The 12,709-nt window shown below is 37.0% G+C and overlaps 1 protein-coding gene across 6 annotated transcripts in view; it reads left to right on the forward strand.

Annotated features, from left to right (window-relative positions):
• The window catches only part of RELCH (RAB11 binding and LisH domain, coiled-coil and HEAT repeat containing), an 84,345-nt gene that overhangs the window by 47,482 nt on the left and 24,154 nt on the right, over positions 1–12,709 (forward strand). For all 6 annotated transcript variants that reach the window (XM_054189870.1, XM_054189871.1, XM_054189872.1 and 3 more), the window contains 6 exons: positions 2,150–2,240; positions 7,106–7,177; positions 7,992–8,132; positions 8,820–8,984; positions 9,882–10,029; positions 12,103–12,259. In XM_054189870.1, coding sequence (XP_054045845.1) covers positions 2,150–2,240; positions 7,106–7,177; positions 7,992–8,132; positions 8,820–8,984; positions 9,882–10,029; positions 12,103–12,259 — 774 coding nt within the window. The remainder of the gene's footprint in view (positions 1–2,149; positions 2,241–7,105; positions 7,178–7,991; positions 8,133–8,819; positions 8,985–9,881; positions 10,030–12,102; positions 12,260–12,709) is intronic.

The raw sequence follows: 12,709 nt of genomic DNA on the forward strand, positions 1-12,709 counted from the left end.
TTATGCCTATTTATTCTATTCTAACTTCTGCCTTGTTCCTCTAGTCTGATTCTTGATTTCACTTTGGTTTCTGTGTCGATGAAGCAGACTAGTGCTGTGCTGAATTGTACTGCTTCACTTTATGTTCCTGCCAAAGTGATTATAAGTGCATAACCAGGAGAGAGCTCTTTGAGGAAAGCGTTCCCAGCATCTTGTTAACAGAAGTTAACTTATAAAAAAACTTATGACAATAGGTAGAAAGAAGGTTTTCCCATATTCAGCCTAGACTGCAATTTTTGCAACAACTTAGTGTTAACATTTTTTGTTTAATGACCTGTTGTTGAGATCCTTACAACCTTTCCTTCCGCTGAAATACTGACTGTTGTCATATACTTTTAAGGCGGTTACAGTAAAGTATTTAAAATATTACTTTTATAATATTTTTTGCTGTATCTTAGAAGTGCCCTACTGTATAGGCAAGGCAGTAGGAAATCTGAGTTAATTTCAAGATTTCATGGAACTTTTTTGAGAACGTTTGATCTAAACAAACTATATATATATATTGGTTTTCCCCATTTCTAATACAGAAAATTTCAAGTAATTACTGTGTGCGGCTATTTGATTTTTTTTTTTTATTATCTTTTAAGAGTATACTCTGTTGCCCAATTCTGTGATTAGGTGCAGCGTGTAGAACCAAAGACAGGCATTCGAATAACTATTTTGATTGTTGTAGAATTCAGAATCAACACAGGCTTTTGTCTCCATATTCCTACCACATATCAGCTGTTGATTTCTTGAATCTTACCTAATCATTGCACTTTTGTTTTCCCTCAACCTTTTTTTACCTTGATCAAAGATCTAGTTCTCTGTATGTGGTACAGGGGTGGGGGGGAAACAACAACCAACAAACTGCAACACAAAACCAAAGAGCTTGATCTGATTGTCGGCCTAAAGAACACTGGGGAAAAAAGGTTTTTAATAGACTGTTTCTCCTTGAAAAGATTCTTAAAGTGAACGGGTCTCTTTTTGATGGAGTATATTGTATAAATGGTTAAGAAATAACCAGCAGAATCTCTGCCTTTCAACCTTAAGGGCATACCATTAGCTGCAGTAAATATTTAGTTTAGACATGACACTAAAACAGTCATAATTTAGTTCTGGCTTACTTTCCACAAAGTAATAATGAACAAATTCTCACTAGTGTCTTAATCTTACTGTGGAGTTGATAAAACAAGTGTCTCATGCCCATGCGTTGTCATTTGAAACTGGTTATTTAAGTGTTGATGTAGGCACTAAAGTAAATGGAAAATGGTGAACTGCATGCAAAGTTGGTATCGTTCCAATCCTATTAACAGGATAAATAAATAGAAGTAAAAAATCATAGCAAGTTAAACACCGATGAAGTAAAAGTTAGAATATCACAAATTATAGTTAAGTACAATTTTATTGAATTTTTAAATATATCTCTGTGCCTATGAAATATATGGAACAACAGTGATTTCTTGCAAACTTTGAGGAAAGTTAAAAAATGCAAGAATGTGAATACAAATGACTGAGGTGATCATAGATACTACTGATTGATTGATTGCCTCATTTTTATAACGCGCTTTAGAAGGTTTCTGACAAGTGAAGTCCAGTATTTTGGGAGAGATGACAGTAGCTTGCATGTTAGCACGTTGCAAACCATTTCGTGAAAGAATTGTTACTTGTTTTGAACAAAGGTCATTAAATCTCACAAACACTTCTAAATAAAAGCACCATGTCTACTTAACTAAAATACTAATAGTATGATAATATTAAGTAATTTAGATTCTCCTACTGCATGATGAATCATAGTATTCAGTAATAGGAATTAAATGGATTTAGTCAGAGATTCCTGATCTCAGACATTAGGAAGTCAGAGATTCCCAAATCGGAGATTCTCAGTCTCTGGTTCATGAAGTTTGGGATCTGCAAGTTTCTGGAAAAGGCATATTAAAATAGAAAGCAAGATAATGGCTTTCAACTTGAGATCTAGCCTTTAAGTCAGTGTGTATGGTGTGAAATTTTGACTGTAGACAATTAATCTGTTGCCTGACAGCATCTGCTTTTCTTAACTTAAGGAATATATTCTATATATTATAGAGCTTTACTTTATAAACAGATTAAAGCTTTAAATTTATGTTTTCAGACAGATGATACTGACTGGGTGTGTGGCATTTGCCCGACATGTTGGACCAACACGTGTAGAAGCTGAGCTTTTACCACAGTGTTGGGAACAGGTAACTGAGTAACTGATTATTTTGTGCTTTACGCTGGAAAATTAGTTAAAACTTCATAAATGTTGAGTTTTATTTGTTTGAGGAGGTGGTTGTTTTGGATTTGTTCTTCAATGAATGGCAGTTCAGAGTATTTTTCAGAAAGATATTGGGATGTTCTTTTTCCTTATTATATGTACTTTTATATAACATTAAAAAGAACTGGGAAGCAGAAAATTCGTCAAAAAATTTCTGGAGATTCTAGTTACCTGCATATGTTTGTAATTTTGAAATGTAGATATGCACACGTTCATCATCAGTGTTGCCTAATCTGTTGCCAGGTAGCTGCCTTTATCATTCATACTGTGATTTCCAAGCTGTTGGAAATCCATTTTCATTCAAAGATTTCATTTGCTGATTCTTACATTGTAGTAAGTTCCTGGGGCAGTGTCCGTACTAGTTATATTCTTAAACAGAAAATTAAGGATCAAAGTAGTCAGAAGTAAGTCCCATGTTGATGAGTATGATTTTTACACTTGCAATATCAGCCTGAAGTGCAAATTCTAGAATCACAGTGACCTTTTCCACAGACATTCTAAATTAATGGAAATAACTGAACAACCAAAGTGAAATGCTCTTACTGTTTCATCTGAGGCATAGAAACAGAACACGATGAGTTCAGGTGAAAATTCATGGTGTTTTCCTACTATAATGAAGAAAAGGTAATTCATCATTGCTTAAAAGACAGTGAATAACTAAGCCATGACAGAGTGGTAATGCTAGCTTTGATGGCACAGTCTTTCTGGTCTGGTAATTTTCTACTGTTTCTTGCATAACTCAGCCATCTGCATTTCACAATAAAGTCCAAGTTTTAATAGTCTTAATGCATTCTTGATAATAGAAGTACGTATTATATGCAGCATTTGTGCTTATATGTATGACTGATGTATCAATTAAATGAAGGACTCATGGCTATAGTAGTCGAACAGAAAATAAACCACATTTTGTTTTCTTAGTCCTTCTCAGGAAATTTAAACAGTGTTTCAAAAAAACAGTCTCACCTCAGGAAGAGCCCATCTTCATCATACCAGTTTCTTGTTAATTGCTGATGCAAAAGAGAAACCAGTCCAACTGTAACAGTACAGCATATGAGGCTGCCAAGCCATATGTCATCACACATTTATTTAATGCAGTTTGCCAGACCTTGTTTGCAGTACTGAAACCAGGTCATTATTTTGTCCAGTAAAATACCGGCTGAATCACATTGTCACAAGACGGAGTTTGTAGAAGGAAATCAAAAATACACATCATTTTCTACCTTTTCTCGGTAGATGCTTTAATCATTAAAGCATTCGTGCAGTTGGTCTCCTACCAAAATCTATTTACAATTACAAAGGACTGGGTCCTCAGAAGATTCAGCATTTTCATTCTCACATTCTGGAGCTCAGATTTATCAGGCTAGTCTTTGTGATTTTTCTACCTGCTTTTCACGGGTAGAATTTGGTAGCTGGCTCATCTGAGTTTAGGTCAAGGCTCTGTGAATGCTAAAAGTTCCCTGAGAATTAGTGACCGGTTAATTGACTTCCAAAATTGTACTACTGTTTATTAAAGACAAAAGGAAAAGAAGTAGTAATAAACATTTTACAGTTATGTTTAAGTTTCCAAGGGCTAATAATCTTCCCTGAACACAAACCTTGCAGAAATTTGAGTCTTTTTCCTCCATGTGTCAGGACGTCTTTGCAGTATCAGGGGTGATATTTATATTGTCTTACCAGTCCGCCTAAACAGTTGAAACTAGTCTTTGCTGTTTCCCTTAGGTAGGCAGAGCTCCAGAAGGCAAAGTGTATCCCTGTTACCAGTAGGGATTTGCATTTGGAAAGATGGCACATAAATCAAAGATATTATAGGCTGTTGCGTGCCTATAATGCTTCTCATCTATGACATCTCCATACTTCCAAAAAATATTACAGGTCCCCTACTGATGAATCAATGCAAAATAGTGATAGACACTCAAAGAAGGTTCTCCCATGTTTGAGACTTCAGTTTAGGCCTGAGGCTCATGATTTGTTCATTTGAGTCTCTGTCCTGGTTTGACACAGGACTAATTCCTCTTCTAATGCTTGGGAAAACTGCACTTTTAGAAGACTCTAGTGTCTGAATTTGTGAAAGTATTTACTATATAGCCAGCTAGGCTATGTGGAATTCAAGGTCTCAGTGTTTTTGAGCCTTGCCAAGTGCAGGGATGAGGAGGAGCAAGGCCTGGGCACTTGACCCAGGCTAGCCGACAAGATTGTTTCATACTATGAATGTCACATTCGATATAAATTGAAAGTTTGCTGCGTAGTTCTCTCTCCTTCTTGACGGTGGTGGTCCAGATAACTTCTTGCCCCAGTCCGGACCCCTCAGCACTTCCCTTCCTCCCGAAGCCATAGCGCTCGCAGTGTCCCAAATTTGTTGCCCACTGCTGGGAGTGCACAGCTTCCTACTGATGTAATTGGCTAAGTATAATCTTTGTATATTTTATATGGGTATTGGGATCAATACTGGTTCTTTAGTATTATTGTTAATTATTTAGCCTTATGCTATTAAATCTATCTCATGTTTCCTTGTTTTCCCCAATTCCCCTTCCCAGGCGGGGAGGGGTCATCGGGTGATAGAATAATTGTCTAAACAACAATAAGTTGTTATGCCTTTCTCAAACCATAACAGTTCTTTCAAATTATCTTTGCTACGCTTCATTCTTGAGAGAGTTCTCGGTGATTTCACATCAGAACAGTGAGAAAGCTGAAGACATTAATAGTATGTCAGTGGTCAGGTACCATCGTTCAGTGTGCTGTGGAAATAAAGTTGAGGTAAGAGGTTGTCCAAAGTTGATTTATTACTATGTCTTCATCTGTAGTTTCTCCCAAGCCAGTAGAATTGAGAGAATCACAGAATGGCTGAGGTTGCAAGTGACCTTTGAACATTTTGTAGTCCAAGCCCCCTGCTTAAAACAGAGTCAACTAGAGCAGGTTGCTAAAGAGCAGTTCCAGTCTGGTTTTGAATATGTCCAAGGATGGAGGCTTTGTAACATCTCTGGACAACATGTCCCAAGGTTTGGCAACCCTCCTAGTAAAACAGAATTTCCTGTATTTCAATCTGTGTCCAGTTTCTCTTGTCCTTTCATTGGGCACCTCTGTGGTTTTTACCTCTCTGCAGATAGGTACAGATATTTATACATACGAATAAGATCCCTCCTGAGTGCTTGCTCTCTTCTCAAGACCGAACAATCCCAGCTCTCTTGGCCCTCCCCCATGTATCAGATACACCTATCTCTTAATCATCTTTATGTCTCTCTGCTGGACTTGCTCCAATATGTCTTTGTAGTTGGGAAGCCCAGAACTGTACACAGCACTCCAAATGTGGTCTCGCCAGTGCTGAGCAGAGAGGGGCAATCACTTTCCTTGCTTGCTGCTGATGCTTATCCTAGTGCTGCCCAGGATACCACTGGTCTTCCTTACTGCAAGGAGCACATGCATTGCTGGCTCTGCTTGGTATCTGTCAGGCCCTCCAGGTCCTTTTCTGCTAACATACTTTCCAGACAGTTGGCCCCCAGTCTGTCCTGGTACATGGGAATTATTTCTGCTCACCTTCAAGACTGCACTTCCCTTTCTTGAACTTCAAAAGTGTCCTGTCTGCCTGTTTCTCCAGCCTATTGAGATGCCTCTGAATGGTAGTACACCCATTGGGTATATCAACAGCTCCTTCCAGTTTTGTGTCATCTGCACACTTGTTGAGGTGCATTCTGTCCTGTCATCCAGGCCATTAATTAAGATGTTACACATCTTTGTTGTTGGCCCTGGAATCAACCCTTGGGGTGCGCTGCTGGGGACTGGCCCCAACTGCAACTCTTTGAGCCTGTGATTAGTTCAGCCAGTTTTCCAACCACCTCACTGTCCTTACCTAGCCCAGACTTCATCAGTTTGTGAATAAGGGTGTTATGGGAAACAGTATCACAAGTCTTGCTGAAGTCAAGATAAACAATATTTACTGCTCTCCGCTTGTTCGCTGTGCCAGTCATCTTGGAAAGCTATCAGGTTGGTCATGCATGGGTTTTCTTGTATAAGTACATGCTGACTATTCCCAACCATCATCTTGTCCTTCATGTGTTTGGAAATGCTTTCTAGGATTAATTGCTCCAACTGCTTCCCAGGTGACAGTTAAAGCTGACTCCACCAGGGCGCAAACTTGGTTCAGAAGTGTCAATGTCGAATTTGTAAGGCTCCATTTTCTAATGGCCTTTGAGCGGAAAGGGGAGGTAGGCAGCACAGGATCAAGAGGTTCTCGGAATAGGAGCTGTTTTCAGTCACACTTCAGAGATGCGACATGTTTGTGCTTGACTTGAGAACAGAACTTCAATAGCATGCAAATACTTCTTGGTTTAGTTCATGTGTCTCTTTTTTGACCCCAATTGCTAGGCAGCTATGCTACACTGGTTGGCTCAGAGCACTAGAGGGCACTTGTGTAGTTCTTAGAGGAGTTGTGTTCCTGAAGGGCTAGAACAAGACAAAATATTTCATGACAGCTCAGGAGTTATTCATATTGTTTGGAGTCCGGCAGCCCATATGCTGCTTTCCACCATTTTTTTACTTCATATATGTACATACTTCTCAGATTTTTCTCTTGCTGTGAGCTCTGTTTTGTGGGACAGCTAGAGAAGGCTGTATCTGCCTTGCCTTTATGCCTCAGTGCAAGAACTTGAGGCTGCTTAGTACCATATGCAGCTTCTACAGACACAGTCAATGTTTATCTAAGAGATGCGTACGTATCCCCCCATTGCAGTTCATTCTAACCACACTTTGAATAATGGTTCCTGCAAAGCAAATAGCCGCTTTGTTTCTCTTTACCAGATCAACCACAAATACCCAGAGAGACGGCTACTGGTAGCAGAATCCTGTGGAGCTCTAGCACCTTACCTTCCAGTAAGTATTAATACTGACTCTAAATGCTTTGCGAGTGAAAGCAAGGTGAAAATCTGTTGCATAATATAAACATCCTCTATTATTTTAAATATTCCCAAGGGTGTGTATTATGCGTAGTCACATTGTCTTCTACATTATATCACGCATGTGAGATTCAATAAATGACAGTAAGGAGGAGATAGCTCATTATAAAGGAATACAAGTTAATCTAGCTGTAAAATGTCTTTAAAAACAGCACGTTCTGAGAAAATCATCTTTGTTTCAGTAGAGATGAAACAAAGATAGTTGGGACCAATTAAGGAAATAATCTCTGAAAAAATAATTGGCACCCAATAATAGACTTCTTCAGACACTGTGGAATGTTACATGAAAAGTGCTGCCAGTCAAAAGAAGCAGCAAAATTAAGTCAGTGGTGAACTAGAATTTGAAGCTTCAGAGAAAGGCAAAAATAACCCAAATTAAAACCCCACATTTCCAATTTAGCAATGGAGTGATTAAAGATTCTGTTTAAAGTTTAGGCCTGTAGTAGTTTTTTGCGGTTAGTTATTTTTTGGTACATCTTCCGTATGAATTGAAGGACCTGAATTCTGTGCTTAGTAGGACAAAAGGCTCTCTAATGAGGCTACAGACATTTTATATTCATTCATCTTCTGTTGTGAAAACTGAATGTGTAATATTCAAAAGGATCCATGGTTGGAGGAAGGGATTTTGTTTGTAAGCACTAATAGAAGTGCAAATTATTTATAAAAATTGCTATAAACCTATATTTCTTGTTTCATTAGATTTAACAAGTATGTTTCTTGTTTACAAACAGAAAGAAATCCGTAGTTCGTTAGTACTCTCCATGCTGCAGCAGATGTTAATGGAAGATAAGGCAGATCTGGTACGAGAAGCTGTGATCAAAAGCCTTGGCATCATTATGGGATATATTGATGATCCAGACAAATATCAACAGGTATAATTTAGTTTGGGTTTTGTATGTATGAAATGTCTTCTGTAGTTATTACATCAGTAGGGAGATACATAATTTCATTTGCTTTTATCAAATCTTTTCATATACTTTAAAAAATTTTGATGGCTTACATGAACATTGATTTTATTGTATCACCAAGACCAAAAAGAAAACATGTAAGTACAAGTATCCTTAGAACCTCAGGTGTAAGCCTCATGCAGAAGCTTCTCTAATAATTCATAATTTGCCTTCAAGAATGTACCACTTCATTGGCCACCTGATACTGTTAGCCAATTTGATATCACTTGCTAACAAAGATTCATCTGCTACAACAAAGCCTACTTGTAGTTCAACTGAATACTGCTTAATAATGTTTTAGATAAGTGAAAATGAAGACCACCTAATCCTGTCTCTGAGTTTTCGAAGTCAGAGTGGTAAAATGTCTTTGTATTAAATTCTGTTAACTTCACCGTAAAGATACTAGTAGGGTCATTGGATCACCTTGGGTTTAGCTGTGTAGGTGGGCTGGGAACATCTGCTGAAAGGCCTCCATGTACTACATTGGGTTTTTATTGTTATTAGTGTAAAATTTTAAAAAATAGATTATAATCTCTTTCTAGACTGCATGTTTTATGTAGCAAACTTTAGTATGAATTATAGGAAAAGTAATTGTATTCTTTATTTTGCCAGGGCTTTGAACTGCTGCTTTCAGCTTTAGGAGACCCTTCAGAACGTGTAGTTAGTGCAACGCATCAGGTATTTTTACCTGCTTATGCTGCCTGGACAACAGAACTGGGAAATTTACAGTTCCATCTTATACCTACACTGCTTAATAAGATTGAAAAATTGCTCAGGGTATGTGTTCAGCTGTTTCTACACTGGAGAGTTTTCTTTGTATCTTTATTACATATACAGACTTTAAAAAAAAATACAAAAATGTAAATAATTGCTACTTAATGTTCTATGGGGGGGAAATTTATGGATATTATAACTCCATAACTTTTACATGTCCTTTGGAAGAAAGAAAATAACAACCACCACCAAAACCATCAAAAACCCACAAAAACCAAACGGATGCTTCTTTAACAATGTTTTACTTTATAGCCCAATAATTAAAGTGCATTTCCGAAAATGCTTATTTGAGGCTGTGACCAGATGATGTGTGTTATTCTGAGTGCATTCGCCCTATATTTAAATTGTTTTAAGGTGTCACATACTGTGGATTTTAATAAAATGTGTTTTTTATTAAAAAAAAAAGTAGAATTGAATGGTTTAGTTAAATGATTTGCAGTAATGAGGCCGTTTTCACACTTTATTCAGTAAATATCTTCAAAGTTCTGGAAAATCGAGTATCTCATAACAATCTAACACACTTAACCCAGGTGCTTGTTTTCAGAGTACAGGTGACTAGTTTATTCAGGTTTTAGATGCATTGGTCCCTAAGACCAAGGAATCCCATTTCCAAAACACGCTGAAAATTTTTCTTTCAGAATGCTTTTGTGCTCATCGACATGAACCACTAAATGCCAAAGACGATTTTGCTTAAATCTTTTGAGGAGAATTGACTTAAGGGTGACAAGGAGACTTGGATGGTGTCACAAAGTAAGCTTGTGGTTAGGATAAATCGCTATATAATTAGTGTGTCTGTGTAGAAGCTCATCACAGATGTGTTGATGTCTTGCCAGGGAATAAATGCCTAAGCAACAGATCATCCAAACCGAAAACTTTAACTAAATGTCCTGTTTGTTTCAGGAAGGAGAACATGGCTTGGATGAACATAAGCTCCACATGTATCTGTCTGCTCTGCAGTCGTTGATTCCTTCACTGTTTGCACTGGTGCTACAGAACGCACCTTTCACAAGCAAGGCTAAACTTCAGGGAGAAATACCACAAATAGAAGGTAAATGATTAATTTCTGCTATGTGGAATTTTTAGAAACTTAAGTATGATTCAGTGACAAATCTCAAATTACTGTTAACCGAGAAAGAGGAATTTCAGGAATAGTCCATATATTTAGAATTCATGTGTATTTAGGGTTGCTACATAAACATAAGTTGCAGAATATACATAGAGACTTCAGATTTTTATAACACACTGTCTGTACAATAATGATTTAAGTTTCTGTCCTGAGGTGTTTTTTCTAATCTATCTATTCTTTGTGTTATATTTTTGTATATAGGAAGAACGGAGAAAGAAATTCAGGGTATTTCTGTCATGTTATGAATTTTCTTTCTTTATCATTGCAGTGTTCATGGAGAGAATTTTTTTTTTAAAACCGGATTCCAGCATAGGAAGATTTGTCATGACTCTTTCTTCACTCTGTTTTTCTCCCTTTTTGGGAAAACATCTTTCTATTCCCCCCCAACCCCGTGTTCCTATGAAAGAAATTAGTCTTAGACCTGAACCCTTATCAGATATTTATCTAATTACAAATATCAGTTTATTGATACAGAAGAATTATGTAAGTTGTGATTGTTTGCAGTAGAACAAAGGAGAACTAAATGGTATCCTTTCGGATTTTTTTCCTGTATTTACTTAGCAGTGTTCTGCACTGCAGGCTACAGACAAAATGGCTTTTCTCTGCCCAGTGACATAGTTTTGCGTAATCCAATCATAGTCTTGCAATAAAATACTTTTTTGTCCCAATACACAACAAATTGTGGAGGGAAAAAAAAATTAAAAAGAATACAATTTTGCCTTCTGATTTGCCTCTTAACTGATTTTTCACATTGATTAAGTAATACTTCTTTTTTACTTTTCTATGCTCGCTTGAGAGACCCGATTATAACAAAAATAGCTTTTATTTCATCTTTCTTCATTTCTTTCTACTTCTTAAAAGAAACTTTTGAGAATAACCACTAATAGCTCAAGAAGGCTATCCTCGGTTTAAGTTAATTCTTCCAAATAAAAAATGTCACGAAGTGGGAAAAATACAAGAGCTTCACCCTTTGTTATGTATCTGTGTAATACCTTAGCAGACTGAATGGCCTAATAGTGAAGTTATACTTAAATCACTAATCCTAGCCTGTAGAATGTTTTATCCTTTTAGAAATACTTTTAAAAGATATTATTGGTAATACTTGCCACACGCTGATAATAGTGCTGTGTGTGAAGATTCAAAGCAAGGGGGACAACTTTAAAGGAGAATTAGGAAAGTAGCTAGTGGTACGTTACTGTCCATTAATGTGAAAATGTTAAACATGCCATGGTAAAACTCATTCAGCTGACTTGAGTCATTTGAAGATGAGCACTTTTTCCCTGGGTTACTACTGCTTAAATAAGGAATTCAAAAGTTTCAGGCTTCAGCCTAGTCTGACACTTCCTCCCTCCACAAAAGTGGAAGAAAAAAAAATCTCATGTACTTTTCCCTAATCCAGTAGCACTGCAGGAACTGCAGGCTTGCTTTCTTGAATTTTGCAGAAAGAAAGATGGTGTTCTTGTCACTTAACTTTATTGCTGAATAAGTATGCTTGACGTGAATTGAGATGAATAAAAGCAATGTTGCTGTAGGCAGGCTTTCAATCCCCAGGTATTTTGATGGTCTAGATTTTTTTTTTGAGATCTTCCTTTTTATGGGTAAATTATTCTCTTCTGATAATTCAGATAATTAAGGAGATGGGGGAGGGAGTGGGGAGTGTCAAAACGTACTTGATACATAAAGGTTGGAGCAGTTAGATGATTAAAGTGTAGCAGGTCAGGAAACCTTGCCTGCAAGTCACTCTATTGTAAATCTGTGGTGTGTTCTTTGGGGCCTTCCATAATCTCCCTGTACCTGCGTTTTCCCTTTTTAAATAAGGGTTATGTAATCTCTTCAGAGTTGGATTTAACTCACTGATTTTTAAAAAACAATTTTATAACCTTACACAGAAGGCGCTAAAGAGTTTTCAGACTTTCTTCTCTATCTTTACTGACATCACCCCCCAGGTATTTTCCTCTTCTTTTGTTCATGATTATTTATTCTCTGCTGTTGCAGTCACTAGATTTCCCCGACCCGTATCGCCTCTTCAGGATGTGGCCATCATCATTGGAAGCCGCGAGCAATTAGCAGTGTTGTTGCAACTGTATGATTATCAGCTAGAACATGAGGGTACCACAGGCTGGGAGACTTTGCTATGGGTAGTCAATCAACTGTGAGTTAACTTGTATCTTACAGTTCCTAATTTTAAAATGTGTCAGAATTAATAGTTCTTAAGCATGATTACGTTTAACCATTGTTAAACATAAGAATTTTAAGTATGATTGTGTTTAGGAATTATTGAAGAGAAAAAGATTGAATTTTTTTTAGACATTTTAATTTTCATACTGAATTGGCTTTGATTTTATTCAGAAAATATGACCTATCTAGCAGAATGGGTAGGTAACTACTTGCTCCAAAAAAATGTTTCTTTCCTCTTTGCACTAGTATAGCCAATCCTCTGTTGAAGATTTTTGTGTTTTGAATATGTCATGGAATACACTGTTCTGCAGTAACAGATGTTTGAAAACATAGGTCAGACTTTTCTAGCATTTAAACCCTTGCTTTCTTCAAGGGTCAGGAATTGTACAGAACATGTAGATAATGATATTAGAACCAATAGTGC

Source organism: Rissa tridactyla, chromosome 2 (assembly GCF_028500815.1).
Source record: "Rissa tridactyla isolate bRisTri1 chromosome 2, bRisTri1.patW.cur.20221130, whole genome shotgun sequence".
Taxonomy (NCBI): Eukaryota; Metazoa; Chordata; class Aves; order Charadriiformes; family Laridae; genus Rissa; species Rissa tridactyla.